This window comes from Rhincodon typus, chromosome 2 (genome assembly GCF_021869965.1).
Source record: "Rhincodon typus isolate 14 chromosome 2, sRhiTyp1.1, whole genome shotgun sequence".
Taxonomy (NCBI): Eukaryota; Metazoa; Chordata; class Chondrichthyes; order Orectolobiformes; family Rhincodontidae; genus Rhincodon; species Rhincodon typus.
The window spans coordinates 99,192,385-99,219,761 of NC_063333.1; the positions used below are offsets into that span (position 1 = coordinate 99,192,385).

A 27,377-nucleotide genomic window follows, 5' to 3' on the forward strand; every position below is an offset into this window, starting at 1 on the left:
CCAGCACTGATTCCTGTGGTATTTCAATAGTTACAGGTTGTATCCTGAATATGCTTCCTTATCCCAACTCCCTGTTCTCTTATTTGTTAGCTAAACCTCTATCCTTGCAAATATACTACTTCCAAAACCATCTGCCACTCATTCATTCACGAAACATCTCACCTGCACCAGGTCAATAACTTCTATTCAACTTTAGCTAATAGGGTCTCTTAAGGCGGTACTGCATCAAATACCTTCTGGAAGTCAAAATATAAAAAAAACTAATAAACAGTCCCAAACAAATATTTTTGCCTCCTCTTCACAAAGTTAATCCCATTCATCAATCATGATCTATTCTCTATAAATTAACGTTTTTTTTAAATTAGCTGGAAGTAATCAATGTGTTCAATCATTCTATTCATAATAAACTATGGTAATTTCTTGACAAAAGATGTTACGTTAACTGGCTTACCCTGAGATTCCTCTCCCAACTTCTTTTAAATTGCAGACTAACATGTGCAATTTTCCAACTTAAAGGAATTGTTTCCAAATTGAGAGAATTTGGTAAGATTTTTATTTAGGATATCTGCAATGTTATCACTTATTCTTTTAAATTCATAAGATGGAAACCATCTGTTCCTGGTATTTTGTTATTCTTTGTGTCATTATTTTCATTGGGCTGGATTTTACGAAGTGCCATATTCCCTGCATATGCCCCCCACACCTAGATAAAAAGTTGGCAGGGACAGCCTGCCCATGATCCTGACAGCGGGCAGTAGTATTCATTGCTTTAAGTCTTCAGCTTCTATCTCAAGCAGAAGTCCTGCCCTAGTTAGATGACAGCCAATCAAATGGCCAGCAGCTCTGATGTCCTAGCAGGACCAGGCAGAAGCAATGGCCATTGCTGGGGCAGTAGGAGGTCCTGACATAGAGGAATAAGGACTTAGAGGTAAGTCTGGGAAAGGCCAGCAAGCACTGGGAGGGGGTCAGAGATGCCACAGAAAAGAGTAAAGGGGCAACTATGGTCTTGGGTCTGAGGGGTGCCAAGGACAGAATGAAAACATTAAGGCCAAACAACCTGGGCCTGGGGGTCCAAGGGGGCTCACTGTGCCTCACCTGGGGACAGGAGTCACTGTGCTTGGACTGTGAGCATGGCTGGGGCCTGGTCCAGTAACAGCACTGGGGCCTGTGATTTCTGTCTTGGCCCCTGGGTCAGGGTGCCTCTAATGATATCAGGAAGCACCCATAGGAGATTTTCTTTCTCAAGAGCTGTTAAATCTGCCAGATTTCCAACATGATGTGGGCTTCAGCTATTTTCTAATCAACCTGTTCAGAGATGTTATTGCACACCCCTGGAGCAGGAATGACTTAAACCCAGGCAACCTGAATTACAGACAGGGACACTACCAATGCACCACAGGAGATCAACCCTGCTGCTCGTGGATGATACCCTTAAATAGCCATTAATTTGTCACTTAAGGGCCTCCAAAGGCCTTCAAACTGACAGTGTAAAATACAGCCCTTCATTATTGTTATTTTGGTCGTATCCATTTTGGCGAGTTCATGTTCTTGTGTATAGATATCTAGTTAGAAATTTAAGTTTGGTTGAGAAACAAGTTTAACTAATTAGCTATGACACACATAGACTATTAAATAAATTGGAACTCAGCACAGACAACAGAGATAGAAACAACTGTCTAATCACTAAAAAGGCCTGAAAAGACACATGGAAATGTCAAACCTGAGTGGGAAAGTAAAATTTTAAATGAGAAGAGGAATAATGGGAGCATTACAATTTATTACTCCATTAAAAATCAAGATAAGACAAAATGCAAAGATAGAGAAATGAATACATAGTAGGACCCTCTTTACTGATAATCCTTCATTAATCATTAAATTTAAGACTGAGAATAATAAGGGAGAGCATCACATGAAGTGCAAGGAATAGATGCAGAGAGTTAACCCTCATATTTGCAAATCAGGAGGGGTCCAAATAATACAAAAGCAAGACCCTTTTACCATAATTACAGAAGTATTACAGACCCCCATATAATACTTCTCAAACCAGGAGAAACTATTTTACTTGCACAGGGCATTAAGGTAAAAATATGTTAAATGTTGATGGATATTGAATTAGATACTATTAGCTTGTTTATTCCTAGCTATTCTTGAATATTCCTAAACGTTCTTGAGTAGTTGAAATTAGCATCAAACTGGATTCTATTATATTTGGTCCGAAATCTTTTGATAGTTTTGTTTTACTGTAGTATACTTATTCACTTAAAGTACATTGCCTGATAATAAAGTTGTAAAGTTACTAATTTGACTTATTTAAGCTCTCCCATTACAACTAAAACAAACGGTAATATTTTCTTCAACTCCTGAAATGAGGAGATATATATGTAAAAGAATATCTGGGATATTTGTGGGAAAGCTAAGTCTTACTAAAAATATTGAGAGGAAGCAGCTTCTTCTCCTGTGAAACAGTTATACAATTTAACAAACCCAAACATAAGCTTTTGTGGAATCAAATATCTGGAACTCAGCAGAAAGAGATTATCTGGGAAACACTCCCAACCTAAGTTAGTTCTAAATAAGAGTTAAAAGCTACAAAGCACTTCACTTGATTTGAAATTGGTTCCTTTGAAAAATCTGACAGTTTGACTGCCTCTTCCTCTATTGAAAATATTTCTGGCTTTACATCCAGATGCCAAAGAAACCTAAGTTGGACCCAAAGCATAAGAATCATTATTAAAAACCTTTGTGCATAGTTGCCTTGTGTCAGTGTAGTTCTATATGGAAATTCCCAAGAAACTAGACCATGCCTTAATGGGTACCTCCTAGATGGGATACATGAATTGTTTTTAATATTCTGTATTAAAGACCATCCTCAGTCAGAAGTATTATCATGATTTTTACATCCAAACATTATGCAAACAGCATTTAGCAATGCCATTGAACATTAACAAACAACATGGAGCCATTCTCTAGTTGACTGTAATAAAACCTAATAGTAAAGAAATCCCTTTCAACCAATGGTGCCCTCCATTTGTACTGCAATATCATCATGACAACTCTGCCTGTGTAATTAACATAATTTACAATGACTAGTCTACTATTTCACAGTTGCATTATTACCTTGAACAGCTTGCTTTGTAGTGATTGTTAGATTATCTCTTGAGACTCATGAACAAACATAGTGTCCATCAACACACAGATTAATTAGAGGCCGTAATTTTGCAGGGTAACACAGTACTCTTCCAACAGCCTGCTAATCTGTAGCATTGAATGAAAGGAATAGCATTTAAAAATGCAACATTCCCAGTGATTCAAAGTGAGAGAATTAGCCAAGACTTTCTCTTGTGTTACTGTGATGGTTTGTATCTAATAAGCAGGTACTTCGATTAACTTAATTGACTACTACCCCACAGTTTTAACCAATGTCTATTATGTTTAATCTACTTTGTGATACTGAAAGGTAAAATGCAATTGGGGATGAATGATGTTAGTGCATCCATGCGGGCTTTCACTTGCATTCTTTGGATTATAAATATACCACAATGGAAAAGTTAGTTTCAAAATGTCCCTTGCTTTCTTCACACCTTTGTACCATATTTCTAACATTTAACACACTTCCAGACCAAATGTTAAATTCAGCTGTGAGTAAACCTTTAGTAGAAATATAAAATATATTTTCGTAAACTGAGCAACAATGCTTGTTACTAATCTCAAAGAAAACTGCCTAAGAAGATCTCTATCTCCCCTCTCCTGATAGCAATTTAAATCTGATGCCATGAGAAGGGAATTTCTAGCCTCCACCACCAGTAATGTCAGCAAAGAGTGGTCAATCACACTGAAGTATTCTCACAGACAGCAATTCAGTAAGTTAAAATTATTTGATACTTCACATTTATTTCAAATATTTAGATTAACATTGAATTTAGATACATGTGAAAATATCAACATAAACAGACTTTGAAAACACAAAGAGACAGATGTTTTGTCACAATGGAGTAAACTGATATTTCACAAGTATAGCATCAGATTTCAAGAACCAGTGAAGGTGATTAGCAATAATTATGAAGTTAGTACACTGTTAAAATACCACTTGGACCCCACTCAATAAGGTGGAACTTTTCCATTAAGGCCAACAGCAAAGAAATGAATGTTTTCATGAATTCACAGAGCTTTTAGGGATTGTTGTCTGATGGTGAGGAGTATAACAGTGGAATCACTGGAAAAGTCGTAAATAGGTAACAACAATTTCTGATATTTTTTCTGCAATATTCTATAAAAGTTGCTGTCAGCTTCAGAGGACTACTGATAAGAAAAAACTATTAATTTTACCCTCACTTACCCTGCAAACTCTGAGCCTTGATATTCCATTTCTTTTCATTTTTATTTGATTCAATATGGAAGACAAAGATATCATATTAGCCAGCTGTCTGGGTCCGACAACTAATGATTACAAACAATTAATATTTGTTCTGTGATATCCCGTATCCAAATTAAGCAAAAGGAAAAGTTTTGAGTCTTGTAAATTCAATGATATTGCATACTATCATTTATTTAAATTTACTCTTGAATTAATACATTTTGTACTCAATCTTGAAAGATTATAGCTTTGGCAAATGGCACACACAAAGAGATACACCATGAGAATTATGCAAGGTTATATCTAATGTAACATTTTTTCAGTGCACTGTATAGTTTGTTCTATTGTCTCTTAATTTTTTTTATTCTTTCATGGAATGTGAGTAAAATTGGTTAGGCCTATTGCCTATCCTTTATTGCCCTGCAGGAGGTGGTGGTGAACCAGAGTCCACCAAACTGATTCCTTTCTATTTCTGACAGCTATGGGTATAATTTTTCAGAGAAAATTCCATTTTTGCCAAATTATCAGCTTGTGTCTATGACTTGCAACAGAGAAATAAGTAAAGATTGACTTAATTGATAATAGTCATACCTCAGTCAGAAATCCTAATATCAGGCGAAGACGGTATGAGGCATGGTGTAGTTCAACATTGCAACACTGCTCAATGTCAAGAATAGAAACCTTCACGTGAGACTCTGTCACAAGGCATATGCATTTGTTCAGGAAAACACCAAAGTTCTTGCAGCACTACTAGAATAGCAAAACCATGGCCTATATTTATTCCTTAGCTAACAGTAACAAAACCACTTTGCACAGACTGAAATTTTGTTTTTTTTATATCATGTAGTTGTTGTGGTGTGGTACTGAAATTTGCTTCTGGAGATAGTGAGCTAAAGAATGGAATTCAAAGGAAATTAGAATGGGTCTGTCAGTGTGCAATTATTTAGTAGGGTTTGTACAAGCATCTAGTCAACTTGCTTCTTACCTCAGTATCGAAACGAGGATCCTGATAGGCATCACTGATATTCACTGGCAGGCCTGTCGATGCTACCAGCTCTGCAATGCTGTTGTTTATCAACCAATCAGAGCAGGATAATTTCTCCATGCTGGCTTTGACAAGGATTAAATCAATATTAAAATTAGAGTTTCACTTAGATTAAAGAGCTCATCACTGACAATCCTTTAGTTCTTGAAATCATCTGCAACTTTAACACCCACAAATCATAATTGGACAATTAAGACTTCCATGCCTTAGGAAATCTATAACTGACAGAACATAATACTGTAATTGGTGACCAATGAAAATACACTACTTCCATTTGGTAAAATAACTGTAAGAGAACACTTTGAGATACATTCCAAGCCCTCAAACTTCAAAAAAGAACATTTTATTGCCTAAAATCTTTATTGGCTTTGTAGCCATGATATTTATTTGTACTTAAACATTATGTAAGAATTTCTACTTGCATTTGCCAGGTGCACATATTTGGAAATAGTTCGCTTTTAAGCTGTGATGTTTTGGGTCTAAATACAGCACTAAAATGGAAGATCATCCAATTACTTGGATTAGTATTAAAATGATGTTGAAAAATCAAATAAGAGTGTAACAGTTTGAAATCTATTCAAAACTCCAGAAAACCTCAGAAATACAAAGTAGGTCAATCAGCACCTATGGAGGAAAAGAAGAATATAAAGTTTGGAAGAAGACCATGAAACATCAACCTGTTGTCACATCTGGTGAGAAGAGTTGAATCAGCTGAACTCTTTCCAAACTTCTCATTTGGCTGCAACAAATATTTTTAAATTACTTATATACCTCACTCCAAACACCAGAAACAAATAAGGAGCAAGTTACCTGGTTTTCTTGAGCAACTGAGAAAGGAAGAACAAGTTTACTACTTGTGAAGGGAAAAATAATTTAGATGAACTATCAATTACATATATACAAAGATCTACAGGAACACAGACACTAAGTTAAATAGAGGATACTGTCGGTTCTAAAAAGGAAGAAAAAATGTTGAGGTTGGTTGGCTCGCCGAGCTGGTTTGTTGTTCCGCAACAACAAACCAGCTCGGCGAGCCAACCAACCTCAACACCCACAACCCGAGCTACATATCTACTCCAAAACCTTAGGAAGAAAAAATATGCAGTTTTCAGTCCTTAGAGTGTTCCTGAGATCATAGAATCCTAAAATGTGGAAGCAGACCATTTGGCCTATCAAATCTACACTGACCCTCCAAACAGCATCACACCCAGACCCACCCCCCTAACCTATCTCCATAATCCTGCATTTCCCATGGTTAATCAAATAACCTACACATCCCTCAACACAATGGGCAATTTAGCATGGTCAATCCACCAAAACTGCACATCTTTGGACTGTGGGAGGAAACTGGAGCACCAAGAGGAAACCCACGCAGACACAAGGAATATGCGCAAACTCATCACAAGCAGTCACCCAAGGCTGGAATCGAACCTGACACTGTGTGAGGCAACAGTGCTAACCTGTGCTGCCTAACTTTGAGTTTTAACCTGAGACCATGATTGGTTAGGGATGCCTTGAATCAATGGCGGTCTTCAATATTGGAAATATCTTTGAGTTCTTAGTGTTCAAATGTCTATCTCCAGTTTATGGTATCACCATGTGCTTTGTACTTTGAGACACTGAGTTTATGGGTCTGTTTGTTAACCCATAGCTGTCATCCAGAACAACCACCTGTCTGGTCCTACTACCTGTTGCTCTTCTATATGAATCCAAATTAGAAAGGGTACTGAGTACTTGAACTCCTCAGGAAGAATTACCTCAAAAAGGTTTTCACAGCTGACCTTAATGTTATGTGTTTGTTCCAACTTGTCAAAAGCAAACTGCTTAAGCCATTCAAATTCTGGATATGTCTGATCAGACATATTCTATTCTATGCCCCTGAGGGAGTAGAAATTGTGTCAGTATGCCTCTTTCATAACTGGTATGAACTTAAACTTGCTCCTTTTGGTGCCTCATAGTGAGTTAGACTGCCCTCAGGCTCTAACTGAAGAATGAATAAACTTTGTGAGCTTACCATGTCAAGTTGCAACGCAACTGCAGTGTCTATGGTTGGACTGGTCTCTCTATTTGCTGTACTAACCACTCAAAAGAGATTGAGATAGCATCTACCTCTTCTTCTTCAAATTTGTGAATTAAGTGGATGAACCTGGATACCACAGCCCTAAAGTCATAGCTGGGCTGATTTCTTCACAGAAATGCATTAATTGGGATTCTCTCTTTTCAGTTCGAACTGTTTCAATTTAGGCTCCCTATACCTTCCCTTTCATATCTCCCTTTCCAGGAATTCTCTCCTTTCTTTTCCGGCCACTCTTTCATACTCTTTTATCATTCCTGGATTTCTCTTTCCTTTATCTTTGAATTGTAGTTCTAAACTCTGCTGCTTCAATTTTATTTTATCTTTTTCAGCATTCTTAGTTTCTACCTCTAGATACTTTGCCGCCCCTTTTCAAATTTTTGTTTTCCTGCCTTTTGGATGGACTTCCACATCCAACAACCTATTTGCCTTTTTAATTCTTCCAAGGACAGTGTCTTACTTTTTGAACAGTTATCTTGACCTGTTTTACAAAAGCATTTCCATCAAATGTGGACATCTTAGCACTTTCATATTACAGGCCCCAATAAAATCCTGTATTCTCAAACAGTTTTTGAAGGAACAATTTATTAACACTACTTCAATTCTTTCATAATTCTTTCAGAAACATCTGAAATGAGACCACAATTCAACTCAGACTGGACCCAAATACGCTTCTGGGCTCTTCGCTGGCTGTCATAGTGCTAGATATCGCTACACCTAACTGGATGCTCACAGCATCCCTGCCTTTCATTGCATTGCCTTTTTACACTTTTCCCCCTCAGCCAGAGAAATCAGGCTTATATTGCTTCTATCTTGCCATGTCGTTCAGTACGGGAAAACTTGTCAAGGCTATCAGCAGGTCTCAGTCAGGTCAAGAGGGATAGCTTCACTTAGGGGGTCCTGGCAAAGTAGAGCAGATACTTGTGCAGGGGCTTGGATACAGTCAGTCAGCCTCTTGGGCATCAGAATCGAGATGGACTCCACATAAGTGAAGAGGAGGCAAATATTGAACAGCCCAAAACCCATCTTGACTCTTTCTGCATGATTGGGGGATATTTGCCTCCTATGATGAGAAAGAGGCAGGTACTATAGGAGATGAAAGTGGGTGGTATTGCTGTTATTTTCCATCTCAGTGGGGAGGTATGCAGAGGAAGTGAGAAAGCAGCACGGGGTTATGCAGGGTTAGTGCTGTCAGGTAAGTGACAGTAAGGGAGGGATAATTTTGTAGTCAATAGTGAGAGTGGTGAAGCATTAGCTTTGGTGAGAGATATGTCCAATAGACGTGATCGAGTGAGTGTGGTGTATCAGAGAGAAGTTGATGGCATTTACGCTGGCCGAGTGGAGAAGGACATTCACTTTCTTCCTAAAGTACCAGGCATTCCTCCAGACAGCAGAGACTACTTAAATCTGGATAGCGACCTCAAACCAAGCTGGCATGGTCTGGTAGCTTGACCTCCACTGCTGGTCCTGCAGGAAGAGAAGTCCTGCCTGCACATCATCCCATCCAGCAGGAGGTCTGGGGCCATGCTCATAAAGCATGGTACTGATTCCTCCCTGTCTATCATGTCCTTGCTAAGTGGCAGGATTGGTGCAAGGCAGCTCTGTTTTAACAGCACTTGTCCTGATGCACAATGGGCTTTCAAAGATGGCATGGGTGCAAGGAATGCCAGTTTATTCTGAGATAACCTGGCAGTGGCAAGTTGTTGCAGGAATGGCATGGAGTAAGATAGGCTGGAATTAGACATGGCGGATGCCTTAGGAGTGGAGTAAGTAGTTAAGGTGGTGCAATTGTTAAAATATGTTGAGAAAATTCCCAAAGGCTGGAGGCCTCCAAAAATCTCAGCATGACTTGCACTTAGGCAAAATAAATTAAGATTCAGCCCAATGTGTTTTTGTTTGTCTGTGTTCATCTGTGTGTGTGTAGTAGTTTTAAAAAGGAATTAGAATTTTTATTAGTGGTGCCAAATGTTGATAGCTCATAGCTGCTAACTTTTGTGATTATAAGTTATTTGTCTATAATAAATAGTAGTTCTTGTTAAGTACAGAAACTTGGTTTCTGTTAACTTCATTGCCCCAAACAAGTAAATCATGAAGTTTGCGCACTTTGATTGGATCACAAAATTTATGGTAATCCTGGGAGTGGTGGGGCTGAGAATTACTGCACTTTCTCAAGTGAAGCTAGTTTAGTCCTGTAAGATCCCATTGCTAATTTCACACCACTGTGCAGTCCTATTTATATGATGTCTTGATGGTGTACTAAAAAAGTGGTAAAATCAATAGGAAGGAAAATCTGCACATCATTCTGATGCATTTAAGATTCAAAAGTTATTTTTTCTTGAAATTACACGAAGTGTTGCCGCAATTAATTTGAATGCTTGTCTGAAGATCACATCTGAAGTACCTACAAACTAAGGCATCTAAATCTGCTTTTGTTCTATCGTCTGATTAGAACCACATATATACCCTGAAATGGACTTGTGTCTCAGAGATTAACGTAGGCTGATCCTGAATTTCCGTAGGATTGCACTGGCCTCATATCTTTACTTCAGCGAGAAATCAGTGGAACACCTGGGCTACCTGTAGCCATTTTCATCTATGATCCGAACATTGCATCCATCTCTTACCAAAGTTACAAACATGAAGTGTTTCTTCCTAAATGTATTTATATTTTACTGTTTACTAATAGTGCTTGGACAACATTTTCCACTTAATTTAATAATTTTTCAGTTTCTTTTACAATTAGATAATAACTAGTACAATGTTCTGCACGATTATAAACAGTCCCATTGCACAAATGTGATCTGCCAGCATGCATGTTTTCGAATTTGTATAATTTATGTTGATGAGATCAACATAGTCCTAACAAATTTCTCACATTTGTGTGAGGAAGCTATCGTTAAATATATTTCAAGTATAAACGCAATTATGTTCCTCACCTGGTTTCACTGTCTACGCAACACAGTGGGGACATCAGTTCAAAGGTCTTTGAAAACTTCACCACCTGGTCAACAAAGAAACTTGACATTGTAATCTTGCCACAGCAACATTTCATCTTGAAGCTTGAGAGAATTTAATCATGTGATGCTTGGAATGTAAGTTTGCAAAACAGCACAAAGGTCAGACAATTCTGAAACACACCAACCTTAGGGACAGGCACGTGTTTTGACATCACCTCTCATTCCATGAATTGAATTTCTACAGCAAAATAGAAGTTGAATCTGCCAAAAACGGTTAATCTTTCCTTGTTTTCAGGTTATTTAAGTCAGTTATGTATTTTTGTCTTGGGTGTGCCTGAACTCCTGTGCTCTGGAGTTAGAGGGAAGGTGATTTGTCCCAAGACCTCTGCTAGTGCTCTTTTAAGTTGACTCACTTTTAAATACAAAGCTAAGATACAGAGAAAAGCGTAAATTCAGATGGTGTGTCATTTGAGCTACCATTGAATTTCTCCCTATGGAGGACCAAAAAGCACAACTGGCAGACGAGGCTTGTTTGTGCACATGGCCTTCAGATGACGTGTGATGGCAAAATTCTTTGCACTTCCAAATAGGTAGTACAAATATCAATTATTTTAAGGGCTTGTCCATTATTTGGATTATTTGATCTCTTAGGCAATGTCTTTTCTCCCTTAATTTTAGGACAGCCTGCTCAATACAGAGCCTAGACACCTTCGCTTGTCTTTGCCTCTGATTTTGTGATGAGCATGTGCACTGCAGCCACTGGCCACCAGTAATGAGGGAAGTTATGGTCACCAGAATCCCTTCTATCCTGCTGTTATGAGCAACCCCTCAACTCTGATATGGTCACCATCAAACACCTTCCCCTGTGGCAGGAACGTCCTTTCCTTTATTTTATAAGAATTTGTCACCCTGTTGCCAAATGCACACTGCTTGTGTTAGCTGAGTAAGGCAAATTGCATGTGGGTGAAAGGGCACAAGAGGAAAATCAATTGGAAAGAATTAAATCATTTATAATGCAATGAAAATGCCAACAAATAATGTTCCAATGTGGTGATGATTCAGGAATAAATTTATGCAATTTCTTACACGTTTCAGATTCAAAACAGATGCAAGCAATAATTACAATCATATGCGCCAACATATTTGATTTGTGTTACATTTTTTGAGGCAATTCAGTGATATTTCAGTGTTGTGGCATTCAAGCTTTACTTAGTGGCAGCAATAGACTATGGTGACGCATTAAAAGAGAAGACTCTGTCATTATACCAGGGAAGAGGAACAGTTGGACAGTCACATACCATACTCCCTTCATATTGACTGCATGTAGTGTTATCAGTGTCAATTTGGGCAAAGGAATTGCTCCATTAGTTCTAAAGCCATCATGAAACAACAGTGAAAATAAATGTTTCCCAGACACTTTCAGAAAAAAAAAATGCTCTCTTCATCACTTTACTGTGTGGGAGAATGCATTCCAGATTTTGACAGGATCAAGTGATTTGTCAAAAAAAATGAGATGCAGTGGGTTTGAAAGCAGACCAGCTCCAAAGGTGTGTAATAATATCTCTGAACAGGTTGATTAGAAAAATAGGTTTAAAAGTAGAAGTGAGATAGCACTGAATAATCCGCTGGAGACATCAGGCATGTTGGCAGGGGAATCTTAAAGGGATAAGATTTTACTTTCCAAATCAAAATAAAATTTTCCCCAAAGACAGTGAACTTAACTGAACAAAGATACTTAAGACCCTGACCAGCGGTTGCATTGCTTATGATCTACTAGATGCACTGCAGAAATTTATCTCGGTCACTTCAACAGTGCCTCCCATTTCTGCAACCTTTACCATTGAGAAAGAGCAAGATTATGGGAAGTTCAGTACCTTTGATCGCAGCTCTTCCAAGTCAGATAGTGTGCTTTATGAATGCAGGGTGATAGTGCTGAGAAAGCCTGTCTAATTTCATTTTAAGAATATATCAACAAAGGTACTTTGGAATAAATCCCTCCGTGACTACCTTACAGAAGTTGGGAATGGACACCATTGCAGACATAACCAAGACTGCAACTCCTTCCTTTTCCTTTTGCTACTGCTTATTGATTTCACTTCAGTACAGAAAAATAGATGCAGGAACAATCCATTCAGTCCCTCAAGCACATTCTGTCATTCAATGAAATCACAGCCATCTTCTACTTCAACACCTTTGTCCTACACTATCGCTGCACTCTTTGATGTTTTTAAGATGTAGAAATCTATCATGAACATACTTAATGACTGACTGTGCACATCCCTTTGGGGCAGAGAATTCCAAAAATTCATCATCTTCTAAGTGAAGAAGTTCTTTCACATGCCAGTCCTAAATGGTTTACCCTTTATTCTGAGATGATACCTCTGGTTCTAGAACCCCCAAGTCAGGAGGTCCCTATATTTCAAGAATTAGTTTTGTAAAACTTTGTTTCACTTCCTTTATGACAAGTGTATCTTTTCTCAGTTAAAGAGATCAAACATCACATATTACTCATGTTAGTGTGGTCTTGCCAAATCTCTGCGCTCATCCAGGCAACTGTGAAGTATTCTATCACACTCTGGACTTGTGCCTTGTAGATGGTGGACAGGCTTTGAGAGTCAGAAGGTGAATTACTCACTGCAGAATTCCTACTCTTATAACTACTGTATTTATATGGCTAGTCTAGTTGAGTTTCTGGTCACTATTCTGGTTCTCGTCACATTTTCCTAAAGGCTCTTTTACAACAGATTATTAATTAGTCCTTTTGCATTGCACAATATTTGATTTAATTTAGGCAGTCTCCTTGCTTGTTTCTCAACATTCTGCTCTAGAAAATAACTTTGCATACATTTTATTAATGCATTCTCCACAGTACTGCTACTAATTAAGTTTACCCAGTCTATACATAAATTGAAATCAATAAACCTTCTACATGATCCTTTAGTGTATCAAGTTACTTACTTTCAAACAGTGCTCTAATCCTTTGAATTCATGGTTTAAAAACCGTTCTATCATTTTAGTCCACAATTAAAAAGACACAATAATAAAAGGACGCAATCTTTACACATCACACCTGCCATTTCCTCACACACAACGGGAATCCTGCTAGCTCGTGAATACCGTGATAGAATGGGTGTAGAGAGAGGGTGGAAATTAGCTTCTCCTGGTAGCTGCTCAACACAAAGGGAACATGGACACTTGTTTAGCTGCTTTCCGAAAGGTAAGGATACATCACTCTAAGCCCCTAAGCAGTGAATTACATTTGGTTTGCTCCTCGGCTGCACACTACCCTCTGTGAGGGCACAGCATTCTGTTTCATTGTGAAGAATGTCAGGGCTCAGACATGATGTAAGAAAAGAAAGCAGTCTAGGTGAGAAACAGGTTTTGTGTCTTCCACTTTCAAGGATAAACCAGAACTGCAGTTAAAAACCAGTTCACTCCGGTTAGTGTGTGCTAGAGGAAGAAGTCTGCTAGTGAGCCTAAGTACTCATGTATGCCAGTGAGTTAAGGTATTCATGTGTTCAAGCTTCAAGCCGTTGTGTATTGTAAAGATCTCAGATAGGAGAACTACCCAACAGTTATCCCTGCGTCGCAGGTAAGGAACTCTCTTGCTGTGAGTGCAGAAAAATCCAATCAAACCATGCGACTCCTTGCGAGCTCCCTACAGCAGATCTAACTTTAACATTTCTTATAACCGTTATACACTTTTAAACCTAAATTCTAATTTTGCAAAAATTACTAACAACATTCTTTTAAATCTACTTACAGGTTTGAGAATCCTACGGATGTCGAATCACAAATACTATCGATACAGGATTCACAGGTCCAAGGCAAACCTACCGGCCTCCCGCAGGACCCACAAGGACACCTGGAATCAAGATCCGTGTCCTGACCCTGCAGCGACCTGACCCCGACCTGGAATGGAATTGGCCTCATAAAGCGACTCGTCCCCGAGAAGGCCCGACCAGCCCATGACCTAACCCCGGACCGGCAGCAACGCAACCCCAAGGATGCCTGACCAACCTAGGCCCAATCCCCAATCCCACAACTACTCAACCCTGGGGAGGCCCAGCCTAACCAGGCCCGAATCACTTACCTTCAGAAACAGAAGACTTGCACCACCAACACCCGGGACCATCCAGGAGTGAAAATCCTATGGCCACGACCTGTCCAGAGAGGACCAGATCAGCCCAGGTCCGATCTCCAACCTCAGGTCGTCCCACCTGGAGGAGGCCCAGCCCACCCAGGTCCATCTCACTTACATTCCAGAGGAGCAAACTCGGACCAGACTCCTGGCACTATCCAGATGCAGGAAACCCACAGGAAAATGGGGAAGATGTGCTGGCCTGTAGGTGAGGCTGAAACAACGTGGTTTCAAGTCCCTCCACCCCAGCTTACTCCTAGCAAATGCCCAGGCTATCGAAAACAAAATGGATGAACTCAGATCTAGACTCACCTTCCAGAGGCTGCTGTGTGCTCTGTTTTACAGAGACATGGCTCACTCCTGCCAAACCTGACTGTGCCTTGCAAGCTGAGGGGTTCTCCATACATCGCATGGACCACCACCCTCAGGCAAGGCAAAAGGCAGGGTGTTATGATTCCTGATCAACACCTCCTGGTGCTCAGATGTAGTGACCCTGGTGAGCCACTGCTTCCCAGACCTAGAATACCTTACAATAAAATGCCTCCTATATGCTGCACAAGTTCACCTCTGCCATCCCGACAGCAGTTTACATACCACCCCAGGCAGATGTGAAGAATACCCTGGATGAAATTTACACCACCACAAACGTTCTGAAGACGAAATTTCCCAATGCCTTATTCATCGTAGCCAGCGACTTTAATGAAGCCAAACTTGAGAGGGTGCTGCCACAATACCACCAACATGTCTCCTACCCGACTAGAGGACTGAATACCCTGGACCACTGCTACACAACCGTCAAAGATGCCTACTGCTCCATTCCATGCCCACACTTTGGAAAATCAGATCACAGCACTGTGTTCCTCCTCCCAGCTTACAAGCAGAAGATGAAACAGGAGATCCTTCACAGAAAGGAGTACAATGCTGGTCTAAGGCAGCAGAAGAACATCTCTGGGACAGCCTGAAATTGGTGAAATGGAGGGTATTTAAGTATTCAGTGGAAAACCTATACGAGTACGCCACCACTGTCACGTACTTCATGAGCAAATAAATGGAGGACTGGGTGCCAAAGAAGTCAATCCAAGCATTCCCCAAGCAGAAACCTTGGATGAACCAGAAAATCCACTCCCTACTGAAGATCAGGCATGTAGCACGTAATCATCCAAATTGACCCAGGCCTATACAGAAAATCCACACATGACCTCCACAAAGCCATCACGGATGCGAAGTTAGAGGCCCAAACCAACCATACGGACTCCCGCCACCTCTGGCAAGGTCTAAACAATAGAATGGGATACAAAATGAGGCACAGCAAGAGAGCAGGCAAAGACACATCCCTCTCTCATGTGCTCAATGCTTTCTATGCTCGGTTCGAGCAGAATGCCAGTGGTGCGGTGTCACCTGCCCCGACAGCTTCTGACGGACCTGTTCCCTCCGTCACTGCTGCAGACGTCAGATCAGTCTTCCTGGTAGTTAACCCAAGGAGAGCGATGAGCCTGGACATCCCCGCGGACAGCTGGCAGGGATACGCACTGACAAGCAACAAACTGTCCTGGACTTCCCACGTAGATGCGACAGTCAAAAAGGAACAACAATGCCTCTTCTTCCTCAGGCGGCTCAGGAAGTTTGGCATGTCCATAAGGTCCCTCACCAACTTCTACAGATGCATCATTGAAAACATACTGTCCAGGTGCATCACAGTCTGGTATGGCAACTGCTCTGCCCAGGACTGTGTGGTGTGCACAACCCAGGCTATTATGGAAGCCAACCTCCCATCCATGGACTCCATTTACACGGCTCGCTGCCATGGAAAACCTGCCAACAACAAACACCCTTCGTAACCCGGTAATGATCTCTTATAACCTCTTCCATCAGGCAAAAGAATACAGAAGCCTGAACACACGCACAAACAGGTTCAGGAACAGCTTCTTCCCAGTCATTATCAGACAGATGAATGGACTCTCTAGTCTCAAATAACACTGATCTTGCTAACGTTGATCTCGCCGAGTACATGCTCTGTGCAATGTAACCTGTATGCCTCCATCTAAGTCTTTTTGACCTGTACTACTATGATCTGCATGTACTGCTTGTAAACATAGTTTTTCACTGTACTTCAGTACACATGACAATAAATCAATCAACCTCTCTCTCCCACAAGCCCAAGTTCACACCTGCTTCAAGAAGACCAGCATTATGCCTGTACCTCAGAAATTACATGCAACATACCTTAATGACGACTGCCCAGTGGCTCTGACCTCAACAATCATGAAGTGCTTGGAACGGCTGGTCATGGCCCACATCAACTACAGTCTCCCAACCTGCCTCAATCCCCTACAATTTGCCTACCAACAAAACAAGTCCACAGAGGATGCCATATCCCTAGCCCTGTACTCATCCCTGGAACATCTGGACAACAAGGACACCTATGTCAGACGCCTGCTCATCAACTACAGCTCCGCCTTCAACACCATTATCCCCTCCAGACTGATTTCAAAACTCCAAGACCTGGGTCTCAACTCCACGCTCAGCACTGGATCTTCAGCTTCTTGACCCATAGACCGCAATCAGTGAAGGTAGACAATGGTACCTCCTCCATGTTAATACTCAACAGTGGAACCCTCACACCCCCAACAATGGTTCCCAAACTATACTCCCTGTACACCCATGACCGTGTAGCCAAATTCCAAATGAACACCAACTACACGTTTGCTGACGACACCATCATAGTAGGATAGATGTCAAACAACAATGAGTCAGCAAACAGAAAGAAGATAGAAGGATTGCTGACACGGTGCAATGATAACAACATCTCTCTTAATGTCAGCAAAACTAAAGAACTGATCATTGACTTCAGATAGAAAGGAGGAGAACATGCCCCCATCTACATCAATGAAGTGCAGGCTGAGAGCATGAAGTTCCTTGGGTGGACAATAACTGACAACCTGTCCTGGGTTTCCCACATAGATGCAACAGTCAAGAAGGCACAACAACACCACTTCTTCCCCAGACAGCTTGGGAAATTTGGCATGTCCATAACATCCCTCACCAACCTTTACAGATGCCCCAGTGAAAGCGTGCTGTCTGTGTGCATAATGGCCTGGTATGGCAACTGCTCTGCCCCAGGACTGTAAGAAACTACAGAAGGTTGGGAGCTCAGCCCAGACCATTACGAAAGCCAAACTCCTATCCATGGACTCCATTTACACGGCTCGCTGCCTCAGAAAGGCTGCCAACATCATCAAAGACCCGATAATGATCTCCTACAACCTCTTCCATCAGGAACAGGATACAAAAGCTTGAACACACGCACCAGCAGGTTCAAGAACAGCTTCTTCCCTACCATTATTAGACTGATATATGGACTCTCTAACTTCAAATAATGTTGGTCTTGCCTCACACATTTCCTGTACGCCTCACTTTATCCAAGTTAATTTTAACCCTACGATCTATACTCCTTTGCTTACTATGATCTGCCTGTACTGCTCACAAACAAAGCTTTTCACTGCACTTGATAATAAAATCAAACAGCACCAAACATTTTCAACTAACCTGAAAAGCCAAGAAAGCTAAAATCAATTGTTCAACTTTCAACATTCCACTATCTATTCTTCACAATCAATACAGAGATACTGAATTATTTATCTTTCAGCTTTTATCTGTTAGTAGACTTGCTTCTCATTTCTAATCTGTGTGTTTATAAGTTGTGTTATTATTTATTTTCCTCTTTAGTAATAAATTAACTCTCTCTTCTGTTAAAACAAGAAACCCTAGTTAAATTAGGTGTAGAGCTGGATGAACACAGCAGGCCAAGCAGCATCATAGGAGCAGGAAGGCTGACGTTTTGGGCCTTGATGAAGGGTCTAGGCCCGAAACGTCAGCCTTCCTGCTCCTATGATGCTGCTTGGCCTGCTGTGTTCATCCAGCTCTACACCTTGTTATCTCAGATTTTCCAGCATCTGCAGTTCCTACTAACCCTATAAATTGGCTCCTTTCAAAATATAAATTCACTGGTCTGGGGGACAGGCATTCACAGGGGAGAAGATCGTTGATGAATTAATCTTGTCAAAACCAACTGAGCGAGTGGGTGGATCAGGAGGAGCTAGTTCATTCCCTCTGACCTCAAGCTTGACAATTTGGGGATCCTGTCCACAACTGTAATAATTTGGAAAGACTTGACAGGATCTAGTCATAACACTTTGACTCATAACAATCCCCTTCCCCCCTCCCCTCTCTTCCACATACCACTCCTCCTCTATCGTTCTTCATGACCCTATGCTGTTACAACCTCTGTGCCCCCTATGACCCTTCACCCCCCAATTTTGGTTCAGCCCAACTATATCACAAATAATGTGCCTGTTTAATCCCAGAGCCCATGACTCTCAAAGTGTCTATATCCTTGCTGGCCCTATACCCTCCCCATTCCAAGGCCAGAGTGTCTGCAAATTACTTTAAACCCCACTTCGACGGTATAGAATCCCCTCCATTACACTATCAGGTCCCACCCTACTGTATGCAATAGTCCCCAGTCCTTGTCATAATACCCTCGGAGACCCAATACAATGAGGCCAATCCCCATATATCAGCTGTCCACAGTCTCGAGTATACCACACTGCACCCCTCAAACTCCCAATCCCTGCCTGACCATGGTTCATCAGCTAGAATGACTTAACAGGACAGCCCCCACTGACTGTGATTGACCCACCTGTGCTGAGGTTTCAGTAGCACTCTAAGTGACCGACCTGCAAGGTTTGGACTTCTAATACTTGACTGCAAAGATTAACTGTGGCCCATTCCCCAGACTATAATAGCACACATCCCCAACCATCTTCTGCTGCTTCATCAATGACATTCCTTCCGTGATGAAGTCTGAAGTAATGATGTTTGTTGATGACTTCAAAATGTTCAGCCCCATTTGTGAGTCCTCAAACAATGAAGCAGCCCACGTCCGAATGAAGCAAAATATCCAGTTTAGGGACGAAATGCAGCAAACAGCATTTGTGCTGCACAACGTCTAGGCAATAACCACCTCCTGACTTGGAAATATATTGTTGTTGTTTGGTTGTCACTAGTTGAAATCGTGGAAATTTCTTCATAAAGGCATTGTGGGTATACTGACACCAAATGGACAACAGCAGTTCAAAAAGGCAGCTGACCACCACCTTCTCAGGGGAACAAGGCAATAAATGATGGCTCAATCAGCAGTGGCCTTATACCATGAATTAGTCAGAGAAAATCGCATTGGGCCAACTGCCGAACTGACCGTGGCCAAAACGTGGATGAGAAATGGCCGAGCCCCTGACTTGTCTGTCACATTATTTCCTGAATACCTGGGGTCCAGCCTCGCCTCATTAAGCACTCTTCCATATTTTTCTCCTACACATTGAAGCCAATGCAGTCTTTGCCACAAAGGCTGCTAGCACATGCTGAGCTTCAAATATATTGATGCAGCACGATGATATATACTGATATGTGCTTCCTCCATCCCCTGACTACTATCTGTTCTCTTCACAGTTTCCTACTGCCACAGAGTGCCTGCCTTTCCCTCTGCTCTAAAGTTCTACTTCTCAATCAGAAGCTACTGGCTGCCTCTTACCCTGTGTTAAAGTTCACCTCTCAGCAAGAGGCTTCTGGTTGCCTTTCCCTCTGTGCTAAAGCTCTCCCTCAGATCCAGAGACTACTGCCTGAGCCTGACTGCAAAAGCTACATGTGAGAGAACAAACGCCACCTGAGCAACTTGAGGCTGCTGTGTTGCCGATGCCCACTTTTATGGATGGAGAGTCCAGGGAGATATCAGGCTCACTGACCATGGAGGCACCTGCTGCAGTTGTAGTGATTCTATCCAAAATGAAGAGAACGAAGTTGGCAGGCAAAGCAATGAGCTCACTAAGATTTATGATGGAGGACCCAATGCAAAGGAATCTGCCTGGATTTTACTGTTGCGTTTGGAAGCACCAAGTTTCTCAACTGGGGAGAAAAGTTAATTGGGAATGAGAAAGATAATATGGTGACCAGTATAACTAATGAGATGCAAATACACACAAATAGGTTTCCCACGACCTGATGGTCAGAATTTGATCTTGATCTAACAAGGGATTCCTGAACTGTGACAGATTGACTCCATGGTAAGAATGTGATTGCTGGACTGTCAGCCAACTAAGTCATGAATCTCACCATTACTCTTGCCAACCCTGGAAGGGGAACAACTGTGCCCTATATACACAAATCTCTGATCTGTGCATTTAATATGAATGTCTAATCTCACCACATGCTACAACAAAAAATAGCATAACAGAGTCCTTGTCTGAAGCAAAGCAAGGAGTTCTTTAATCTGATGAACATTTTCTAGTCACTAGAAGCATTCCAGATTTTGGAGCTTTCAGATGTCTGTTTCAGGGGAAGGAGTTTTAATTATTTGTAAACAACAGTGTGGTACAACATGGATCACAATAAATGGTTACTGAAATAGATGGAAATATGGAAAAAATAAAAGTATTTTGCACTAAGAACGATTGAAAAGGCTAAACAGAACTTGCAATGTGAATTGCAATGGGTTGCATAGAATAAAGTCGGGGAGAAACAAAACATTTTGTGGTGCTGTCTTCATGTGTTCACTTTCAAATGTCAAAATCATAAGTGGAGATTTTGAGGAATATGTTGCTAAACAACATTCATTTTAATAGCACAGATGAGGCTGCATGATGTTTAGCTCTACAGTATTCCAAATATTTCTAATGTTTTAAGAACTAACTTGAAATTGTTCAAACTCATATGACATGTAAATTCTTTACACAAAGAGAAGCTTTAATTGCATCAGTCTGAGCGGGATTTGAATCTGCACCCAAGGTATGGAAGCTTGTAGAAGGAAAGAAAATAATTTGAATCAATGCAAATGAAATTTCAGTGAAATCTACAGAACACTAAATCTCATGATACGTTAGTTACTGTAGGTTGATAATAAAAAAAACACTTACAGGAGATTCAATATTTTCCAGCAGGAGGACAGAACATCGTTCGCATTGCAACAGGGTCAGAGCTCTCTGCATGATCTTCCTAACAACATTCTCCAGCTCTGTTTGCTCGTCAAACAAGTCATTGACAACCTCCAACAATGCCTGAAACCATCACTAATTGGATTAATTGAACAGCATCAATAAATATTAGGTCAACAGGATCGTAGAAAACTTGCAATATCTAAAAAGAAGCTTGATTTGAAAGACAACAAAATATACATGAATCTAAAGTACAGCATCTAAGAGACAGAATTGTTTGGATAAGGAAAATATCGCCCCTACAGCCTCCATTTCAAATTAAAGAAGTGTAGCTGGCTATTATTGTGTTAATTTGACATGTGTCATTCTAAACAGCTGGGATAAATGAAGATATTTTCATCTCTCATCTTATCCTGTTAAAACATCTTAAGGTGCTAATTAGAGCGAAATATATTTCAGCACAACAACACCTCTTCTTCCTCTGGAGGCTAAGGAAATTTGGCACGTCCATAAGGACCCTCACCAACTTTTATAGATGCACTATAGAAAGCATCATATCTGGATGCTGCACAGTTTGCTATGGCAACTGCTCTGCCCAGGACTGTAAGAAACTAGAGAAAGTTGTGAACACAGCCCAGACATCAAGCAAGCCAACCTACCATCCACTGAACCTATCGATACTTCTCATTGCCACAGAAAGGCAGCCAACTTCATCAAAGGCCCCTCCCACCCAGTTATAATCTCTTCCAACCTCTTCCGTCAGACAGAAAATACAAAAGCTTAAACACATGTATTAACAGATTCAAGAACAGCTTCTTCCCCACAATTATTAGATTTCTGAATGGATGTCTCAAATTTCTAACATTGATCTTGCTTTTTGTACACCTTATATGCAGCCGTAACTTTGTATTTGTCACTCTGTTCAATCATCCTATGATCTTTATATATTTGTATGTTATGATCTACCTACACTGCACACCAAACAAAACTTTTCAATTTACTTGTGTACATGTGATAATAATAAATCAAGTATTCTGCTCATTATATAGAGCAACACAAAAGACACTGCAATGTCAAAATCTTCTGCCAGAGAGCCTAAGAACAGTTCTCTGCTCCTCAAAATAATCAACACTAAAGTGTTCATTCACAAAACTTATTTTAGACTAAACAGAAGTATAAATACCCCATAATGTTGTTTCTTGGGTAAAACACCAGCGCCATTATGATATGGTCTAATTCTGCCCCATGTGTTATCTCAAATAACATATGAAACATAGTTCGGGTTCGTGTTGAGTCATATCTCGAAGTTAATAACAACTTTAAATATTTACATTGCTATGATATATCAGACCTTTTCATAGTCTGGGGTCTGTACTTACTGATATCACTGTATATTACATATACCTAAATGACTGACTGAATACTGACTTTATTGCACCAAGAGAGCCTGACTGAAGGCAAGACAGGTACCTTTACACCAGAACATCATTTGTCACGATGTAATGTAACTTCCTGAAAGTTACACCGCCTTTAAGATGATTGTTATGTCTTTTCAGTTTTTATTGGTTGACTGAGGTAGAAATGCTGACCAGAACACTGGGGGAACACGCTGTTCTATATTCAGTAGCATCCTGGAATTTTACGATGTTCACATTGACCAAAACAGAAAGCAGTGGGGTGGTTACTTAACACTTCTAACATTGCAAAGTTCCTTCAGAACTACACTAGACAGTTGTGTTGATTACAAGCTGACAACTATAAATTAGTAACTTTGATCGGGCCATTGTTAATTTTCATCACTGGAACTATTGTCTATTATGAGAAATTATAACCCATATCATAAAGTGTGAAAAGGAGCATGACACCTGTATCTATCAACATCGCATCTTAACGATCCACATCATCCCTCACTCCAGCCCTAAAAGAAATTGTAATTCGGATCTTCTTTCTCCCCATCATGTTAGTAATTGTAGGGTGGTACAAGGTGGAACATTTTAGCTCCATAAATTTACTTTTAAGCTTAAATATACTACACCAATCACAGCATTAACATGGCGTCTAGTTGTTACTCACATAATCCACTTGAAGCCTACAGAAGTATGAGTCTAGCAAAAGTAGTTATTTTCTTGACTTGTGGTCTAAAACAAACATTACTCATAAATACTTTAGCCTCAATTATTTTGAGGAGCAAGAAGCTATGCTTGCTCCCTCTGGCAAATAATTCAACATTAAGCAAAACTGTCAAATGGGCTGTATTAATTCAGCCACTTGCTTTACATCTCTTTCATATTTCCTTGTCATTCACTTCAACAGAACTGAAAATTGGGAGAAATGTTGATTGTTGATTGAATGTTGATTGATTTGTCGGTGTCACATGTACCAAGATACAGTGAAAAGTGTTGTTTTGCGTGCTATACCAGCAGATCGTACCATACAAAGTGCATTAGGTTTGCAGAACAGAGTGCAGAATACAGTGTTACAGCCACAGAGAAGGTGCAGAGAGAGAGAGATCAGAAGTAACATGTGAGAGATCCATTCAAAAGTCTGATAACAGCAGAGAAGATGCTGTTCTTGAATCTAATCATACACGTATTCAAACTTTTATATATTTTGCCTGATGGAAGAGGGAAGATGTATAGTAGGCAGCTGAATAAACACTTCACATTATCATTTAGTCATAATTAACTCCTCTTCATTTCAGTTCAAATATTGGACTATGAAGTAACATTGTTCATTGACACATACCCTGCTTCTATCATATTCCTTGCGGGATGCTGCAAAGAGTTTTGCATTAGAAATGGATATTCCACAGAATGGCAGGTACATCTGCAGCACCTGGAAGAAACAGAAACAGAAACAGAAAATAACCACATTCTAGAAGAAATATGGGCATGAGTCTGGTAAATATTAGTGTTTGCAAAAGCATGGGGAGCAAATTTCCAGTCTAAACTCTGCAATGGATGAGCACATTTATAAAATTACTTTGACAATATCCTCTTTATAGTTAAAAGACAACATTTCTTAAAATTGCTACACCTCATAGTATCAATCAGCAAATATAACACACCTTAAAAACATGGTACATTCCTAAGAAAAAATGAGTGGTGATTTGTTCATTTTAACTCTACCTTTGGACATGATGATGAGCTCAAGTATCCCATTGACTGAACGTAAAGTAACAAAAAAAATGCTCTAGACCAGCAGAAAACCTTTCAGTTTTCAATAAGCAGACTCCAGAAAAATCGCAACCAAATCAATAAAAGATATTCTGAACCAATCCAATTGCTCAGTTAGATTTTTGTACAATTGTTGTCACCATTGCTTTTTTCACAGAACTGTGTTTACAATTAAACATAACGGAACACAACAGGCACGTAAACAGTTTCAAAAATTAGTTAGATCATCCATGGAATTGCTGCAACAGAAATGCCTCAAAGTAGTTTCTCATTCACAGTCTTAGTTTGCTTGGGTGAGGAATCAAGGATTGAGAAATGCCTAATTCCAGGATTGCAAATGTCACCTGAGCTTTCGGTGGGGACTTATAATTCTACTGACAAATTTCATGTGTATAAGACAAATCGACCATGGAGTTTGAAAGAAAAACAGAAGTTCCAATTATACGGTACCTTTCAGGTCCTCAAGACCTCCCAGTGCATTTGTAAAGAACTACTTGTGTAGTACCATCATGATTATTTAGTAGCCAATTCACACACACATACTAACATCCCACAAAGAGCAAATGAACAAATACGTAGTCTTTACAGAATGATGGACTCAAAGACACATAGCACAAAAGGAGGCCATTCTGCTCATCAGGTCTGTGCCAGTCAACAAAGATCAGACTACACTAATCCCATTTTCCAACTTTCAGTCCATAGCCCTGGAGGCTATGGCAACATAAGGGAAAATCTAAATACTGCTTAAACGTTGCAATAATTTCTTAATACCTTTTCAGATCAGGAGATCTAGACTCCTAAAGTTCTCGACTCTCCTTTTACCCTTCTTCCTCTTTTCTTAAATCTAGGCTCCCTGATTCTGCCTGCTATTTAATGGAAGAAGTGCCTTCCTATCCACCCTATCAATATGCCGCTATTTTACAAACCTCAACTAATTCCCTCTCAAATGTTGCTGCACCAAGGAATGGAACTTCAGCCTATCCAATTTTTCCTCATGGCTCAGACCGTCTAGCACAGACATCATCCTAGTATGTCTACTCTGCATCCTCTCTAGTGCAATCACCTGCTTTCTATAATGTGGTGGCCAGAACTGCACGCAGAACTCCTGTTGTAGCTAACCAGCATTTTCTACGAATGTGTTGGTGATAGCTGAGGAATAAATATTAATCAGGAAGTCTGGAAAGAGATGCAGTGATTTTCGTTGAGGTTCGTCCCAAGTAGTTCGTTGATGAAGGACTCTGTGCTCTGCGGTCTGTTTCCCGGGACGCACACTGAAACAAACATCAAGTATACCTGGAGGACCATCACCTCGGTGAAAGACTCTCTTTGGTCTGCCTGAAACGTTTTGGTCTTCTAGAGCAAGGAGTTGACCTTAACTGAGTGTTGCAGACTGGCACATTCCAAGGTCCAGGACAGTGTGCTGAGGGACCCACTAAAGTTCGGGACAGCTGCCGCCAAGGTACACACTCGGGAAAGACCGCCATCTAAGGTCTTTCTGCTGAAAGTAAATTGGGGTCCGTTCAGTCATCAGAAACCCCAGGGCCTCAAATGCATGTAAATATAGTCTTGTACAAGTAATAAATGCCTTTAGTTTATTTGTTGGATAGAGTCAAACTCCAATGTTTGTTTCTTCATATCCTACTGTACAGAATGGAACTGCTTTAGTGACTAAGATATTTTTATGAATAAATTACATTCTTGAAGTAAAAAATTGTGCAGAGGTCCCTGCTTTTCTTTGAATCACAGAATGGGTCTTAATTTTTTAACACATCAAAAATGCAGCACTTCAAACAAAACAGCACTGCCTCAATACTATATCTATTGTGAAGTGAATTCCTGGAGGAGATGGGATTTTATCCTACAGTCCTCTGAGTCAGAGCTTCAGCTAGGCTGGGACTGGAACAAATGAACTCCTGCTTAACATGCTGGAGATTGAAGTCACAAATACAGTGCAACAACAATGATAGCTTCAGCAAGAACAATAAGGATACTCCGGAACTATGGAAGGTAAGAAAAAAATATTTTAGTGATGGACATTGAAAGAAAGAAAGGAAAATTTTGGGGAGGAAATCTCCATAACATTGCACTTTACAAGAAGCTTGCACTTTTGAGAAAACTTCTCACACCTAAGTGAAACTGAAATAATTCCAAAACAGTATATGTGCATTTGGATTTCCTGACTGCAGGGTCATTTGTGTGAAGTGAGTCAGTGATTACTTTCTTCTGGTGATAAGGGCAAATAGAAGGCATCTGGGGGATTATCATGTTTGTGCCTTTCGAGCTACAGTAGAACACAAGGACAGACCTCCTGTTGTATAAGACAGGAATGTTCTATTAAAAAAGACGAGTTCGAACTGGCTGTGAAATGAAGCTTTAAGTACAACAATGGGTTTTCCAGCTTTTGGAGAACAGAACAGTAACAGTGAAACTCTGGATGTAAGGAAATTAAGGTGGAAAGCTGTAGTGCAGATGGTAAAGCAGATCAAAACATACTGATTCTGGGAACAAGTATGCACAAGAAATTAAAGATGTATCTTTTGAAAGGCAATGTGCTTGTGAGACACTGATAGGTTAAAACTGTGGCCAGATGGGACTCCTGAACCAACCCTGCTTGGAAAAAGAATCTGAAACTTATCTGGGAAAA

The 27,377-nt window shown here is 40.3% G+C and overlaps 1 protein-coding gene across 1 annotated transcript in view; it reads right to left on the reverse strand.

Moving 5' to 3' along the window:
- The window catches only part of pde11al (phosphodiesterase 11a, like), a 279,256-nt gene that overhangs the window by 152,833 nt on the left and 99,046 nt on the right, over positions 1-27,377 (reverse strand). The window contains exons 3-6 of the mRNA XM_048614034.1: positions 24,303-24,392; positions 21,540-21,680; positions 10,410-10,474; positions 5,340-5,460 (exon numbers count right to left, since the gene is read on the reverse strand). Of these exons, the coding sequence (XP_048469991.1) occupies positions 5,340-5,460; positions 10,410-10,474; positions 21,540-21,680; positions 24,303-24,392 (417 nt within the window). The remainder of the gene's footprint in view (positions 1-5,339; positions 5,461-10,409; positions 10,475-21,539; positions 21,681-24,302; positions 24,393-27,377) is intronic.